We start from the raw sequence: 18560 nt of genomic DNA, 5'->3' as shown, positions 1-18560 counted from the left end.
ATATATATTAAAATAAGGCCAACATAATATCACGGCTAAACACATCTGTTACCACCACTTTCAAACACGTGAAAATTGTACGTGTCACGTGTTGTGTTCTTGCTGCCCCTACTTAAAAACAATTCTTAAAAACTAGGGGTAATCAGAACAGTTCCGAACTCTCGCGTGACAGTGTTCTGTTCCACTCCATTACTGCTCATGAAATCTGGAGTACTCCGAACAGTAAATGGAACAGCCTGCAAGGCGCTATATAAAACACGTGTTTTTTAGTGCCCTGACGTGTATGCAGAGTAGTTGTTACGCTCTGCACATGTATATAACGCATACATCATACATGCAGCTACAATCATTATACTTTCATACTCGTACTCTCTTTTGTCGATTATAATTTGATAAAAGAAAACGGCAAAATGTATTACTTGAAACTCATTTTTTTTAACAAAAAGGTTTATTTTTATTCAGATTTATAACCTTAAACATCTTCTTATAACTCAACTTTTCCACTGTGCTAATTTCTCAGTTGGCGCGTCATACACACAATCATTCACTATATATGGTCATTTTTGTTCCGCGGTCAAAATTCAATTTGGTATTCGTCGATGATTGCCAATTTTGATAGTTATCACAGGTACATAGCGAATATTTCTAAGAGTAGAGGGAGCTAACATAACAATGAAGGCGCCACTATGGTTAGCACCGAGTAAAAATAAATTTGGAGCTTCTAGATTAACCAGGAACATAAAAATTGGAGAGCCCTGTTTCTTATATTACTTTCTTAACTCGTTCAGTACATCCTTGAAAAAGTGTCTTTATTGGAACGGGACGGCTGAATTCGCTATCCGTACCAATTCTATATCTGTACCCTGCGTTTGTATGGTAGCCCAAGTACGAGTAATGCATTGCATAACCATGGGTACTAACTTAGCAGTGCCATGCTAATAAATTAGTGTGGTGTAAACCGGCCTAAAGATGTAAATTATTGAAACGCTACAAAAGATTCAGTAGAATATACTATTATAATATTTATAGGTCGGTTTATTAACCTGCGTGAATACTTCTATGTAAACTACTACAACGTGGGAAGCTTATTTTGGGAAACTAGTATAATGAGTGAAGCCTATTCTATGACCATTGACTATATTGCTACAATAAGACGTATAATAAACAGTTTAAAAAAAGCGTTAATGTCATGCATATGCAAGATCTTTCGCCATCTCCATGCACCTCAGCATGGAGAAGGAACGGAGAGAGCGGTATTCGTTCTCAATCAATGAAAAGTAACTGGCTTAGTGGAATTACAAACATTGGCCACCAACTAAACCAAATGCCGGATACAGCTAAAGACTCTTCTGAATCATCACACGCCACTGGACAATCTCCCAGTTTCGAATCATCACCACTCTCGTCATCAAGGGAATTGCCTGTACAATATATGAATGAATAATGCTTAGGCAAATTGAGAAAGTTATAAATCAAATATTGAGTGGGATATATTCTTTCGAATAGAACAGTTCGCTCTTTGAAAAAACATCAATTTAACGGTGCAAACTGCACATAAGTCATTTGCATAGACTTTTCCTCAGCTACATGATAAATCTTTTTAGCGTCATGAAACTGCCACCTCCTGTAAGATTGCTTTTATGATCTCATCATCTATAATTCATGATTTCATCATTCACTCGCGCTTACCTTCCAAGTCAACATCTTCATAATCATAGCCGAAATCGAATGATTCTCTAAACATCTCCTTATGAGTGTACAATGGAAACAACGGCACAATGACGTCATTTTTGTTGTGACCCATAGGCGCATCGAACTTGGAAAGAACCGAATCATTCTTTTTAAACTTTCGAAGCCACTTCTCGAAAATACGATCCACGAATGAATGATGAAGGTGGAAGATCGGGTCGTTGGAAGCCGAAGGCACATATCCCATAGTTCCACCAATAACTATGGTATATAATAACAATGATAAATTAGTTATAAGTATCTGAAGCACTAAACATCAAAAGTTCAAATATATTATCGATTAGATACCTATATGAACTTGGTTATGCAGAGTATGAGCATTCGGCAAACGATAACCTGTTTTACTGTTACTGTTCCCCTCCAGGATGTTTCTGAAATTGCAGCTGGATTCTTTACTGTAGGGTGGAACGTCGTAAGATTTAAATCGAAGAGCAAAGCTGACTTCCTCGCTTGTTGGAAACGTCATGGTGAAACCGCGTTCTTTCATCGCCTTTTCTTTATCCTCTTCCGTGTTTCTCGTCAGTCTAGTTACCCTGTCGTTAGGATTACAAAGCTTTGTGAGTTGATTTGTCTCTTCTAGGGTGCAAATGGTCCACCATTTGCCCAAGTATTTTCCCTTGACAATGCCGTTCGATTGGTCGGTAACCCCGAGAGAATCCTCAGAGCAAATAGATGCGTTGCATCGAGTTTGGTTTTCAGTCCAGTCCCAATAAGGAATAGCAAAATCTTCATCGTTAGTTATTTCCTGCAAGATGGGTATACATAAACATTGTCATGTACCTCTAAATGATGAACTTTTTAGGGACTGTGATCTTATATATAATCAGTATTAATCCTCATGAGGAGAAAATGGGGAGAGGTAAATGAAAGGAGCGGAATGCATGTATAAGGTCGAGTAAAAATGAAAAATTGAGTAGTGCATGGGGTAAAGAAAGGTTACTGATATAGATCTTTTCATGGTAAAAGTCTGAAATCAAACATGAACTGCAGGGCCGAAACTAGAACGATAATTGGGGGGGTGTTTATTCATATATTCAGTTCTGCCCGACGGATTTCCATTGTGAGCTTTTGCACTTACAACAGAAATCCGCAGGGCAGAACTGAATATATGAATAAACACCCCCCCAATTATCGTTCTAGTTTCGGCCCTGTTGAACTGTACAATCTATTATAAGTTATTATCTATTAGGTGAATGACATTGCATGAGAGATAGTAAATACGGCTTTTTGACAAACAGCATTGAAAGCTTACAAGTATTGTATCGTAATGCTTGTTATAAAGATTGACGTCTTGACGATGTGGTGAGCTAAATTTTTCATCGCTTTGAATTGGAGTATTTTTTCCAGCGATATTTTTTCCAGCTGTATATTTTAGCAATTAAAACATTTTCATATTTCCCATCCCTGTTATAAATAACGACAGATTCCTACGCATGCATGCATGCGAAAAGCCACAAATTATTTAACAATTATATACCATGAGCTGATAGCGAACGAGGCGAACCCGGGTAGTATACGACGAGAGCAATCGAAGTAGAATGCATGTTATATACATGGAAATGTTTAATATAATATTTCAATATTTTTAAAACACTAACCTGCAGTGTCCTCTCCCATGCGAGCAAGTACAGTCGATGCCAAGTGGGAAATCCCTGACCTTTGTGTGCAAAATCGATTTGGGTCTTCGTGACATTGTGGGGGTAAATGGTATCGCGTGTCGAATCGTAATGCAGCCACGTAAAAAGATCGTAGCTACTGATGTTGTGAAACAGCCCGCTCGGATCTTCGCCTGCTTCAACGATATCGCTGATATTTTCAAAAAATGTGGTTGTAACGACATAGTCACTTTGAAAGTATTTGGACTCATTGATGTATCGCATGTAACGATCTTTCTCCGTTGCAGACAACTTTAGAAAATTTCTCCGCGTCAACGTTTTCTTTTTCGTACAGTTGACGCCACGGTAACCGAACTCGCACTTGCCGCAATCGTAGCCGCCGTAGTTTCCTTTGCATTTGCAGATTTTGTTATAAAGAGCTCCGGGCCAGTTATGTCGTTCGTCGTCGATCTGAAACGGTTCAAAATGACTGTAACTGTAATTCCAATTACGGATGACCAATTCCTCGCAAGTTCCTCGGTCCCCGTCACTACCACATGGTTTGGAAAAATGTTTTGGGATTGGACAACATGTCTTGTTCTTCAAGCTTGCAAAGGTGGTACAAACTCTAGGAAACTGGCCTTCAGTCCACGGAAGGACAGCAGCAACAAGTAGAAAGCACAGAATGGCTTTCATGATGTTCATCTGGTTATACGTGTCCAAATGCGGATCTCTTCAAGCCTTTGAATGGTCGACTAGAATAACTTGTGTGAAGCTTTTATATGCCTAAATGGTTATATCATATCTCAAACTCTTACAGAAATCCTTTGTTTTAAAAAATGGATTGGCATAATATGATAGGCATATGACCGGACGTGGATTCAAAGAAATACTGGCCAGCGTGAATGATATCTCACGTGGGTGAGTCATACAAGATGAATGAAGTAGCTAATTAAAGTGTGCAATATTCGTTCCTAGCTTGGGTCTCTTTCTGTCGCATCTTAAATCAGTCACTTAAAAACTGCAGAGCTATGCTATTGATACTTTGACGCGTGTCTCGTGGTTTTCATGAAACGCGGTCAGTAACGAAAAGTTGTAAATCCAGGATTCGGTGTATCAGGAACCCGAGAATTGGGAATCGAAGATACAGGAAATCCACATAAGGGAAGTCCTTACCACACACTTCAAACAAAGACTGACACTGATGCCTCAAAATAACAGTATATTGGCTGTAAGTCTGTAACATGCATGTTACTGAATCATGACTAATTCTATGTAAAATTGGCGTTTTTGCATAATTTACTGCAAATGTGAAACTTTGTTTAAAAAGCTTCATTATTTCTTCAACTATATGCGAGCATGCATCAAATTGAATAAACAAACGTTTGTTTAACATATCCAAACATATGAAATTAAATTAAGTAGGAGAATTGATTTGGTTATATGTAGGTTGCATTTTTTTATACACACTACATGTACTGTGAACGAAGCATTAATTTGGTGATTTTTACGATTTTCTACTTGGCTTCGATCCTCCGTAGGCGTTACAAATGCATTTTCCTGTTCAGGAAACAATAATTTGTTTACATAGTGTTGTTAATGTGTGCTTGTATGTCTAAACAATGCTCTTCGATACTATTTACACTTTGATTGTTCGCAAATGTCGTGCCGGAACTAACTCTTCAGTTTCCGTGATTCCGTCCTACTTAGTTTAGGTTTTAGACTCTTACGTCTGTATTCAAACAGCTCACTCACACTCACAATCACACTCACACTCACACTCACTGAGTGTGACATATAAATTTTGTTAATGCTGATCAATGAGAAAGTTTTCTCTGAATAGATGGAAAGATATTTATAAGGTAAATCACTGAAAATCAAGCCCCTATTCGGCTGGAAATACCGCCATTCAAACGTTATGATTAAGATCTCACACTCAATGAGTTTGAGTGTGAGTGAGGTTTTAGAATACAGGCGTTAGACTTATTCTAATTTCATAGAGCAAATGTTTGGATACGTTAAACAAACTTTAAAGTTTGTTTATTCAATATGATGCTGGCAAACTTGAAGAAATAATGAAGCTATTTAAACAATGTTTCGCATTTGCAGCCGGTAAATTATGCAAAACACCGATGCCGATTTTACATAGTCGAAATTGGTCATGTCGACTGACAAACGTCAGTCTTTGTTTGACATGTGTATCACCAGGTGGTAAAGACTTTCCTTACATAGATTTCCTGTCTCTTCGATTCCCAATTCTCGGGTTCCTGAATGCACCGATTCCCGGATTTATAACTTTTCGTTGCTAACGGCGTTTCATGGAAACCACGAGATATCTATTTTTTAAGTGCAGGGCCAGTATTTTTTTGAATTGTGTGCACCTAATCAAGGTAATTTAGGAAGTTTCCGGGAAACAGCAAAGGGCAAGGTCGAACTTTCTTGCCCGAATTTTGCACTTTACACATTGTGCCTGGAGTCTCAAAAAATCTAGTCCATTTGCCCATTATTGCCCAATGTTAATCAGAGTTAACGCATTCAGGATTTTTTCTTAGACTTTTCGAATTAAAATTTTTAAATTTGCCAATTTAACTTGTCGGGTGTTCAAAAAGACCTCGGTCCGATATTTCTCGGTAAAGACCTCGCGTTCTGTTGAATAAGAAGTTAATACACTATAATATTTTAGTCACAAGTTATTCTCGTCGACCATTCAAAGGCTTGAAGAGATCCGCATTTAGACACTTATAACCAGCTAGATAAGGCCAGTTCCCTAGAATTTATACAACCCTTGCAAGCTTGAAAAGCAAGACATATTGTCCAATCCCAAAACATTTTTCCAAACGTGACGGGGACCGAGGAACCTGCGAGGAATTGATCATCCGTAATTGGAATTACAGTTACACTCATTTTGGGCCGTTTCAGATTGACGACGAACGACATAACTGACCAGGAGCTCTTTACAACATAATCTGCAAATGCAAAGGAAACTACGGCGGTTACGATTGCAGCAAGTGCGAATTGGGTTATCGTGGTGTCAACTGTACCAAAAAGAAAACGTTGACGCGGAGAAATTTTTCTAAAGTTGTCTGCACAGGAGAAAGATCGTTACATGCGATACATCAATGAGTCCAAATACTTTCAAAGTGACTATGTCGTTACAACAACATTTTTTGAAAATATTAGCGATATCGTTGAAGCAGGCGAAGATCCGAGGTATTTCACGGGATATATCGCGTAAATATTGTGTACGGGGGAAGGGGGGAACGTGACGTGTTTGTTGACATGCAGCCGAGTTTTTATAAATATCTGAAACACTTAGTATTCATATATGTTCGCTTCTATTCAATAACAAAAGATCGTCGGCCTCTGGGAATTAATAAAGTTGGGCAACAGGGTGCATAATTAGGCATGCAAGCTCCAGCTAATAAAGGCAGCTATTACATTGTAATGAGTGATTTCAATGGTTTTGGGTTTTTTGAGCGAAAGTCTCGTCTATACAAAGTTTAAAACACATGCAGATTTGCCAAAATTTTGTGGAGTTCTTTTCTAGTTTTATCACATATTTGTGGTGGAGGGCAACTATTTGTTTGCAAAATTATGGGTTTAAGCCCCGTACAGAAGTTTTCTTGACCAGTTCACTTGCTGGTGTGTATGATGAACAAGTTTTCGTTGACAAGTTTTCCTTGTCAAGTTTTATTTGCTCGTGTGTACGCGACAAATTTTTCTTGACAAGTTTTACGATAGTATGAGTATATTTTACGATAATATACTCCTTATGATAAAATGTCAAAACAAACAGAAATTGAAAAACTTCAAAACACAGCCCGATTGGCTCGAAGATTGTTACGCGGTTCCCTATACTTTCCCTATTCCTTCACGGCCGTACACACGAGCATTTTTCCTTGTTGAAAAGCGGGCATGACTAGCTTTTGAACAAGGCTTCTTGTGGAGGAAAACTTGCCCGGCGACTAGATATTGTTTAAGTATACAGTATATATATATATATATATATATATATATATATATATATATATATATATATATATATATATATATATATATATATATTATATAGATAGATAGATAGATACTCGAAGTCTAATTAGAATTGCATATGATACATTTGCATGGGGTTTCAATCATCTATCTATATATCTATCTGCGGACAACGTTTTTGCAAATGGGTGTATATATATATATATATATATATATATATATATATATATATATATATATATATATATATATATATTAGGATTACATTACATGTAAACACAGGGAACCACTCGCACATTACTTTTGGTATTTTTTATTGGCAAATCCCCATTATTATATATACTTAAAAATTGATAAACTATGCTTGATTCTAGTTTGCTGATGGTATCACATGCAAATATCAATCATGCGCCAATGGCGTATTTATACGCCTCCTGCACAATCTTCTTTACGACTTCGATTTCCTCCTCATTTCTTGGCGCATAAAGAAAGGTTTCCTTGATTCCATGACTGTAATAAAACATGTGACGAATTCCCCGGTTGCTGGCGATAACTTCCTCTATTATCTCGGCGCTAACAATGACATGGCAACTGCCCTCACTGTGAAGATGGGCGAACTCGTGGCTCTCCGCTCCCTTTTGTTTAAACGGCCAATCATCATGTGCCACGGGTATTTCAGGCTTCAAAAAGAGCGATTCAACAGTTGAATCTGCAACCAGCGAGGGCCTCTTCTCGGCATTAGGAAAGGTCGTCGGGTCGAAGAGCCAAGCATGAAGAGCATCGTAGATATGCTTTGGAGCTTGGTCGGTATATTGCATTTGTGGCGGCTCTTTTGAAACCTCTGGCGGTTCCCCAAGTCGTTTTGTAAGATTTAGTTTTGACATTTTGTGAATCTGTTCTCTTTATCTCAGGTTTTGCACGAATTCTCTGTTACTACACAAAAGGAGATAGTGTTCTCTCTCCAAGGCTAAATAAATGTAAACGAGCGTCGCTAACGACCGTGATATTTGACCTCAAAGTATTCACAACAAAGTAAATATGTCCGATTGTCATATGTTCGTATGATGTCGAAGTTTTACTGAATTTTTACTGTATTTTCGGTCAGCGGTACAAGGTTTCGTCGAAGGTTCCAAAATGTGCCGTTCGTTGTCGTGTAATTGTCGTGTATCGATTATATATATTATCGAATTAAATCGATATATATATTATCGTCGTCAGCAAAATGTCGAAATGTCTGATGCTATATCAGGACGACCGAATCAAGTCAACGCCAGAGAAAGAGGCACAAACTCTCTAACGGACCATCTTTTTCGAGACCTTGTATTTCCAGATCGCCATGTGAACCGACATCTAATAGAAATACCTCTGACCATAATTTGAAACAATTCCGTATGAAGCCAAGTCGGGGAGTTGTTGATTTGTGGGAATATAAACGACAGTCGCTTCTATACTGCTCCGTCTGCCCGTAAATGCACGCCTCAGTTCTGACTCTGGTGTTGACTTGATTCCTTGAGATGTGGTTTTGACAGTTCACACCTGCAAAAAACATAAAAATATCAGGGACTGGGGTAGAAATTCAAGGGTACATTGTTAATGAGAAAAATAATTCAATAAATAAGCTGTAAGGCCTAACTGGTACATTATCATCAATAAATTAAAGACGCATTTAAAACTAGATTCTTGCCGATATTTAAATGACTGCGGCAAATTGCAAAATATTGAAAACGAACTGGTGATTCTGACCATGATCAGAAATGACAATACACACGAAATGTATGATAATTGTTTAAATTATCATATATTTTCTGTTCAGAGATAGCAACCCTGATGCTATATATATTATCGATTATACTATATATATAGTATATTATATATATTATTATTATATATATTATAGCTTAGAAATAAATAAATTGCATGGTGTACATCACAAACATTTAATAAAACTTTATTAATCGTTGTTAATTCATTTCATATAATACAAGCAGTTTGTCCTTACGACGGAACAATTTCACACCATATTACTTTCGTCTGTGGAGGTTTGCGTAAAACTCAAATACTACAGGAGAAAAATTGCGTTAAAGTTGTAAACAGTATTCAGTTAAAATAGCATGCATACGATGGTGGACCGATCAATCGTTTCAACTTCTCTGATCCTCGTGCATGTGAAATAGACACAAAATAGACGCGTACTTGTTTTAGCAGCCCGTCTTAGGCCCTTGACGAGCAGCTTTTGGCTTGCTGTCTCCTTAAACGCAGACATCTCGAAACAGCCATTCACGCTTCACGTACTGAAAAATCAGGGGGGCCCTGTAAAGGTAGCCATGCGATAGCGAGTACAATTCGGCCATTCGGGATTATTAATAATACGAGTGATGTTTGCAAATTTTGTTAAAATTGGACGAGCTGCCAGGGCGAGAAAGAACTAAGGCTGTGCCTGTGTGCACACGAGCGTCGTTTTCGAGCGTTTTCAAAATCTTTTTGTCCAAGGAAAAATATGCTAAATATGTTAAATTAGCTTCAACTTCTAATGTAAAATGACGGTATTTGAAACCGTTTTGGCATGAAAACGAATGCACTGAAAACGTTACCCTGTGCACATAGCCTTACATATCACATGATTATCATGTTCAGCTTCATTCAGTAATTGTTAATTATATAATTATGAATGACTTCAGAAATTTATTATTCGTCGATCGGATAATAAATTTACAGACATTCATGCACAGTTTGTGTGCATGACATAGAAATTCTTTTATCCGAATGTGAAAGTCCTTTCTTAATCAATCGAAAGATTTAAAAGGTAAAAGATTAACATAAAACATTAAAAATAAATACAACACTAATCGTATACGACTAAGCTGAGCTGCTAATCTGCATATACTGACATGCTAATTTGCAACAATAATTATGCAAAACAAAATGGCTGCCCTATCAAAGTTCAAAATACTTCTGCAATCTACACCAACCGGATCAGCCGTCAGGGACACATTGAACGATATATATATACATATAGAATTTTATTATGACAGAAGAGATATATAATTATAAAAAAATAGACATGACCAATTCAGAAATCATGATTCTTAGAAAGGTCGCAGTGTATCGCGACAGTATACAATGACAGTGTTTCATTGTTCATGCGCCATTTGCGTATTTATACGACTCGCGAAGAATTTTTTTAAGGACCTCAATTTCCTCTTCGTTCCTGGGAGCATAGATTAGAATTTCCTTCACCCCGCGTTCGTAATACATATGCCGAACACCCCATTTGTTAGCAAGTACCTCATTTTCAACTTCAGTACTAACAACAATATGGCAACTACCGTCTTCGTGAAGATGAGCAAACTCTCGGCTACCCTCGGGAGGCATGAAAGCGTCCTCGTTTGCAGCAGTTATTCCGGGCTTCAGGAAAAGCGATTCGGACGTGGGGACGGAAATTAATGTAGGTTTTTTCTCTGCATTTGGGAAGGTCTTCGGGTCGAAAAGCCAGGTATGAAAAGCGTCGTAGATATGCTTTGGGGATTGGTCGCTGTATTGGAGTTGTGGTGGCTGTTGGCCGACCTCGGGCGGATCACCAGAACGTTTTTGGAGGTTGACTTTTGACATCTTACCTCTTGACTTTCCTATTCAACAGCAGTGACAAATGACGTCATGAAATGAAGTTGGCTGTTGACACTGATCTGAAATAACCGATCGTGCTTGGGTCCCCTGTGCAAAAATATTTCAACTTTCAATACATATTATTTGATGACAGAAAACCCTGTCAGTTTTGAGTCTTTTGACTCCGAAATTTTGATCTGTTTCCGTGTTACGTGCTAGATATATCTCTCGGCAATATGGTATTAAGGAATTGTACTTTATTTCCAGACGATCCACATTCATGTGTAAGTGACTGATATATGAATAATGCTAGATACATATTCGAAATTTTAGTGACTTGTTCATGATCGATAGTTGCGTAATTTTAATTCGTATCCGTGAGAAATAATTTGCTACATCGACCTGTTAGATTTGTTACAATATTTTTGTTTATACTGAGCAGTTAAATGTGTGTTTTGTGTGGTTAATCTTACTTGCCAATCGACACCGTTGAAATATTTATATGTAGTTATTTATTAAATAACTGTGCTTGTTTTTGCCAGGTTTCTTGCCTGCTTCTATTTCCTGTTTTAATTAAGGAGCCATAATTTGGCCGAATATATATTTCGTTCAAAGATCGTTGTGTTATTTGTGTCAAACCATTTCTGCAGTTTTTTCGTACTGTTCATAAACATCAGGCATATAAAACAATTGTAAATTGCTTAGATTTATACAATTGCAAAATTTGTCAAATGAGTTTGAATATCATTTCAATATGTCTGAATTAGTGAATTTACCTATAAAGTACATCATTCCTTTAAGTCCTCTCTCTTTATAAGACATGCTACCAAAAACATGTATTTTTCTAAGACATGCTACCAGAAACATGTATTTGATGTTTCCTGATATGAAGGATGTTGATATATAGGTATCCACTTGACTAGCTCTAGGGGTCCAAATTACAGGCAACTTTCCTACATTATTGCAAAGTGCATGCAAGAGGGAAAGAGAAACATTGACTAAAGGGAATGCTGTACCAATTAATGAGTTTACAGTAGGAAGAGATTTTGTGCATTAATAAACTCATGAAATTTGCAGCATCTGTATTCCATACATTACTCTCTCGTTGTACTCTGTTAGAGTGATATATTTAGTGCAACTGTTTTATTTGCGAAATCTTGTAAAATAGCTAGCTACTTATTGCTTAGGTGATAGTGTAGTATTGGGAAAACCTTCAGGTTTTTGACACACTCCCATTTTAATTCAAAGAATGAAGTTGAATTTTATCCATCCAGGTTTTTTTCCATCTAGCTGAGATAACCAGTTCCAAATAGGGCATGTGTAATAAATGTTTGAAAGAAGTATATGAACTTATGTTTGGATTATTAAGTTGAAGTAAATGTATAGATTGTAGAACAGAATAAAGGGCCATAAAGGTATAGAAAAGACTTGCTATGTGTACCATATCATGTATTTTTTTTTATTAAAACAAAGATTAATGTTGTGATCCCTCTTCAAAAGGTATTTTGTTGCCAATTTTAGATTTTCTTTTTCCTGTTTGAAAAAGTGCAAAGCTACCTGGAATGCCTAAGCACCGCTTAACTTAAGTTGCTTTTTTCCCTCTCTGCCTGTGGGACTGTTTGAATCTTGAAGAAATTTAAGATTCTAATTAAAGCAACACCAGTCTAAGTGTCGAATAAAACGCCATACAGACTTATGAAAATAAGAGGTGATAAATTCATAGCCGCGGCACCTTCATTGTTTTGATGTCAACCGAAAGTAAAGAATGATGATAATTGCTAAATCGTACGGAAAAATCCTAAATCTTCATAATCTCCTCCTTTGCTTGAATCCACTCTTAATGTTTTGAAAGGATGGATATTACTGGTAGATTTAGTGTAAAAGTGGGCCAAAGTGCATTTTCACGGAGAAAAATGTTCATTTCAGCAGTTGTCAGCCATGTGTCCGATTTGGCCGATACATATATAATCACTCGAGTACAGGACTGTCACAACCTCGTACCCAGGGTAAAGACCCTGGGTACGAGGTTGGGACCACTCAGTGGTTGGGACTGTCATTGCCAACGGCAACGTAATATACATGTAATGCATTATCCCAGGCCTAGCGCTTGATATATAGCTGTACGTGTAAACTGCATGTAAACTGTACGTGTTTACATTAGGAATTATGCATTGTTTAGGGATTAGTAACATTGATACATACTAATACACTAGGCAGGCGGAAATCTTACTTTAAATACAAGTGTCATTTTTTTTCTTTTCTCATACTTTCTCACAAATGTATAAACCAAAACATACCTTTTCTATTTCTGATTTCAACATTCCATCGTCAAGTACTTCTTGATGAAATCTTACTCGTGAAGGTTAGAAGTTATTAATCGCTCAAATTAATCTTGCTACATAAGATCCACCCCAAGCACTTGATATAGTTACTAATGTTACTGTCTGCTACTGTTTCATTCCTTCCTTTCCTCTCCTATAATTGTAACATTCTGACGATTTCAGTGCTTGTGATGTAAACAGCGAAGGGCGTTGTAGCTAATATATTTGTCCAGATTCAATGACACGGGAAGGTTAACAATTTAAGTCTTACTAAAGTATAGGGAGAAAATGCTGAGATATCCCGGACCTTTCTATAGCTTGGTGCTCAAAAAAATCAGTTCCCTGAATAGCGTCCCAACTGATCATTCACCACTGCTATACTCATGCGTAAATTATAGTCAGACTTGCATTCATTATTTGCATTCATTATTAATACATACAGTTATACATGTGTATTGTTATTACGTCCTACCTATATAATGTATATTTTCTTCCTATTCCACATATATAGGACATTATTGTCATAGTAAGAAAAACAATGGGTTCGCTCTCATTCATTGGATGGTAAGATATATATGCATTTATACTTTTTCAAACTGGCGTTGGTAATTCAACGTGAGCTATAACTATAAATGACATCGTTTTTAAAATTTATTTTTAGTCTTTTCATAATAGTTGTTATATGGTTATTCAAGAAGTATCAAATATTTACGCAGGTATATTGTATATACAGTAGATCATTGATCGTCATAAGCAAATAAGCAAGTCATGTGAGGCGACAGTGTGAAATTACATATAGCTGGAGTATATGCTTTGGGTTTAAATTTTGAAATATGTAACAGAGGATGATATATTAATATTGTTTTATTGTAATTTTATTTATATGCCAAATTTTCGTGTGGAAATAAAACATTGCGTGGAAATGTAATTAAATGTCATTGTCATGCAGCTTGTTAGCAAACTAAATTGTCAGGACAGACAGGACTCAGGATTGTCAATTAACGTTCTTATGCATGCGCGATAGCGATAAATATATTTTACATTTTGTCACCATTTCTTTTTCATTCCTTTCTTATCTTTATTTACTGTTCTTTTTCTCTTATTATTAATTTGTTCTATCCCTCTATCGAAACCGTTAAAAATAAGGATCAAAATAATAAAAATGTTTTCTATGATTATGAATACCTTCTTGCGCAAAGCTCTACTAAAATATGCTATAAATACCTTTGTTCATAAAAGTCTAAAATGAAACGACCTGATTTTAAATTTCAGCGCCTAATCCTGTATTTAAGTATAGCAGCCTTTTTGGATAGTATTGCATTTTTGATGGTAAGTTTATTTACTTCTTGCTACACATTTTGGCGTAATAAAATGAATTTATATCCAGCAATACTTTTATTTCCAAAAAGCCTGGTTTTGTACCTGATGGTACCTTGTGTGAATTTCAAGCTTGGTGGTTATCCTTTTTTGGTATGTATGTTTTGGTATTCGATTAATTCATTAGTTCTTTCTCTAGAGATTTATGTTTCAACTGCTATTAATAGCAATCTTCCCCTAACATCCCAAATTATTAGACATCTCACCTCGTTTCATTTTCATTGTCCACGTGTGATTTGGTGAGCATTACACAAATTTCAAATATTCTCTCAAATATTCTTTAAATTCTCTAATTTCATACATTCCCTAGTTCACTGATATTCCCTAAACTCATCCCATACACGACGTCATTCCTGTATGTATAGGTTGTGCATATGCTTCGTTGATTTGCGCAATTCACTTAATATGTCTAGATTGGTCCGTACTGTTATGGGCTTGTTGTATTACCTTCAACCTCTATCAAAATGCAATAAAAGATGTACAAACCGAACGCTATGAAATGTATGTAATTTAGTATACTATAATACTCATCACATGGAAGTGCATCGTTAGCTAGCATGCATACAGTCACTAAAATCACGGTGGTCGACACAAGACCTCCTTTGTGTATATTCCATAAAAATATAATTATTTATAGCGATGCAATCTGAATTAGCTGTCTATATTCCATTCCTGTTTCCATCATATATTGCCAGAAATTGAAACTTTGCATATCAATGAGTATTCACGTCCAGCTGACGTTAGGCACATTATTTTCTTCGTAGTTTTTATCATATAATATCATGGGGAGTGCCTTTAATATTTGCTTGTCTTCCGTTCATTGGTGACCACTACGGACCCGCTGGTGTTTGGTGGTAAGTTGACAACCTGCCCTCTGCCCTCATATTCTCATATTCATGAATATCGTTCATTATACTGTCTATAGCTTCCCATTTTTCACAGTTTTATGACACATTCAGTGATTCCAAAAGGTTATGACGAGCACACATGAATTTTTTTTTAGTTGGATCGATGCTGACAGCTCTCGTAGTCAAATATGGCGTTTTACTATGTATGTGATACCCATATTTTCACCGGACTTACTTAACGGATCAGCTTCTTTCTATTTTTTTTCTTTTATCAACTGTATTACTTGTAGGTAGATTATTAGAAGAACAAAGGATTCTGTCACAGTATTTATAGGACCAAAACGGTTCTTTTGGTAGTAGTAGATTTATATAGGGTCATTTCTAAGGACTGGGCGGAGCAAATGAGGACGAAGTTTACGTCCATATAATTGTGTGCAATATTGCCTTTCTGCATGTGCATGCAATATTTTCCCTGATTTAGTATATTATAATCATATAGATGGTATATCCCGATGTGGTGTTTACTTGCTGTGATGCTGATCACCTATATTTACATTGTTGTCAAACTCCGAAGAGAGGTAATATAGTTTTATCCTAAGAACCTGTTTACATGGAGAAAGTTATCCCGGATATATGAGTAATATTCATGAAACTATATAGGTGAGTCGGTGGGAAGGAACTTACCGAGCTGAAGATGAGAGACAGAAGGTAAATTTTGTGTACCACAGTTAACTCATAATACATGATTGTATTCATGTAACAAGAGCAAATATATCTGTAAATTACCAGTCAGATTGATTTGTAAAGTTTTCTCTCTCAATTCAAGCAAGACTTATTGACATGTTTTGCAGGAAATGTTGAAAAAAGATATCAAACTTCTGAGAGCTTATCCTGTAGTGTACATGGCTCTGGCTGTCTTTCCTTCGATTAATAGGTTAGTATACCTTCAAATATTTCTATATATTTGCTTTACTGTTGGCCACCAACCTGTATGTAGTACACCTTTGTACAATAAATTCAAGTTCAGTTATAATCGTATATAGAATTAATATAATTTCAAAAAAATAGCCTTCGTGCATGACTGACACTATATAGGACATATTTCTTATAGGCTATTCGTTTCTTGTAATGTCATGTTTGGTAGTATACATCATTGAGCGACTGGGACAGAATACATTGAACAATTTATAAGTTAACTATTAGCTACATTACTGATATGGCAGTGGTTTTGTATTTCTTAGGATTCAAAACGCGTTTAATGATAATCGATTGTTTTGGTTGTTGTTGTTACACACCATATGTTCTCCTCTAAATGGTGGGTAGTGAACTAAATAACGTATTTTACTATAACGGAAGTGGAGTATAAAGCTAGTTGCATAGTTTCTAATCAATCCAATTTGAGAAATTTTTATCTGAACGCTCATATTTGATTCTCTAAATAATATTTATGATATTTTCCTAATTTTTGCTCTGTACTTACTCTGCAGGTGCACTTAACGCTTTAGTATTCGCATTTGACCGAGAGACATTGAGACTTTTGACTTGGTCTGCTGTAAAGGTAGGGATTGATTACTGATATTGTATCATACACTACTGTACTTGATGCACCTCGCTACATTTCTTACCTTCTTCTCTCCTTTTAGTCCTGGATTTCCATTTCTAAGGAAATTTCCTTAGAAAAGAGCTCCACTATGGGGGAGGGGTCATTATTAATTGGATGAATTATTCATTCTTTTCAAAAGTTCTTTGTTTCTCTCTGCTCACCAATCCATCCCTGTGCGAGGAAATCTATAGGAAAATACATTATGGAATGTCTCCCTGTCTCCTACACTCCACACTCCCCTTTTCCCTTTGCTGGGAGGCTAGAAATACGGGTATTGCAAGTATTCAAACTTTGATATGAAATATTTAGAGTTTGATTGCTTCTTTCAGGACGCTGTGTTTCAGAGGACGCATGGAACAACTCACCTTATTACAGAGTACACGTTTACTCAGACAACTGGTAGCAGTTCGTCAAGTGCAGCTAGTGACAACAATGTAGCAACAATAAATGACGAAGGGCCAACCGCCAGTGATACACCAACTGTTGTCGCGAGCAACACAAGTATTCAGGCGGATAAATTAGGTATTGACCAAGAAAGTTCGGCAACAAATCATGGAGCCGATAATGTTAGAGAGAGAGCAACGTACGGCAGTACGGATGTTGTTTAATTATTGAAAATTTCTGTGAAAGTTCTTAGCGTTGAATTAATCCCTGGATGTCGGTTGGTGAAGCAGGACAAGTTGACCTCGCCATGCATGCATGGTTCACGAAAACCTTGTCTTTCAGAAAGTTGGGTGTCATCTTCCCTATTTCCTTACTGTAAGTTATGTAAATATTTTTTTCTATGCATCATATCTTGTTTCGGTTAACTATATATTTTCTAAAATTTTTTATGATAGCTACTCTATCCTCATCCTATTGTATTAGGATAAACAAAAAAAATGATTAATCACCGTTTGACAAAATTCAGGGATAAAATGTACAGAGGACAGGCAAGGGACGTGACCAACGCAATGCATGTGTGTTGATGAGTTACAGTCTAAAATGCAGCTCTCCATAATATTTTGACGTTTCTGGGCATATCCACTGCATTATATGTAGGAAAGAACGACCAGCTATCTCATTTCGTATTTGCAAAATAAAAACGATCACGATTATTCTATATTCTCTCAATTTGCATGCTTTATCCTCAACCACCGGTATTTTATGAGCCTGAATGTCAATCCCATTTACTTTTATCCCTCTCTCATGCAACACATGAAACCTAACTAAAACATAGCATCCATATCTGCATATAGGATGAATTGTGTACATTTTAAATACACTGTACGAATATGGAAAATCATGATACATTATTGCAATAATGCATTGTATTCGCGGACCGATAAATATACTGAAGCTATATCGTATATAAAATTATAAATACAAATATTTGTTCTGGTAGCGTGATTTGGTAGAATTTGGTAGTTCTGCAGACTGCAGGATGTAGATTTCCGGATTTTCGAGTTTGCTAAAACGAACAATAGTGAAC

At 36.5% G+C, this 18560-nt stretch overlaps 2 protein-coding genes across 2 annotated transcripts; one reads left to right on the top strand and one right to left on the bottom strand.

Moving 5' to 3' along the window:
- Positions 1–1263: 1263 nt before the first annotated feature.
- LOC114523285 (tyrosinase-like) lies at positions 1264–4112 on the bottom strand. Its single transcript, XM_028544162.1, has 4 exons — positions 3348–4112; positions 2038–2494; positions 1690–1950; positions 1264–1421 (listed from the first exon to the last, which is right to left on the bottom strand). Exons 1-4 carry the CDS (start codon positions 4047–4049, stop codon positions 1264–1266), a joined length of 1578 nt encoding a protein of 525 aa, XP_028399963.1. The 5' UTR covers positions 4050–4112.
- A 6951-nt stretch (positions 4113–11063) lies between these two features.
- On the top strand, positions 11064–18397 carry LOC114523411 (G-protein coupled receptor 1-like). Its single transcript, XM_028544315.1, has 14 exons — positions 11064–11224; positions 13773–13825; positions 13923–13977; positions 14534–14590; positions 14671–14731; positions 15052–15139; positions 15403–15492; positions 15642–15689; positions 15986–16064; positions 16147–16194; positions 16338–16420; positions 16728–16801; positions 16974–17044; positions 17419–18397. Exons 1-14 carry the CDS (start codon positions 11177–11179, stop codon positions 17695–17697), a joined length of 1134 nt encoding a protein of 377 aa, XP_028400116.1. The 5' UTR covers positions 11064–11176; the 3' UTR covers positions 17698–18397.
- The last annotated feature ends 163 nt before the right edge of the window (positions 18398–18560 follow it).

This window comes from Dendronephthya gigantea, unplaced genomic scaffold (assembly GCF_004324835.1).
Source record: "Dendronephthya gigantea isolate DGI-Jeju-01 unplaced genomic scaffold, DenGig_1.0 000027F, whole genome shotgun sequence".
NCBI lineage: Eukaryota > Metazoa > Cnidaria > Anthozoa > Malacalcyonacea > Nephtheidae > Dendronephthya > Dendronephthya gigantea.
The sequence above is the reverse complement of the archived record's forward strand: the minus strand, read 5'-3'. Positions and strand labels throughout refer to the sequence as shown.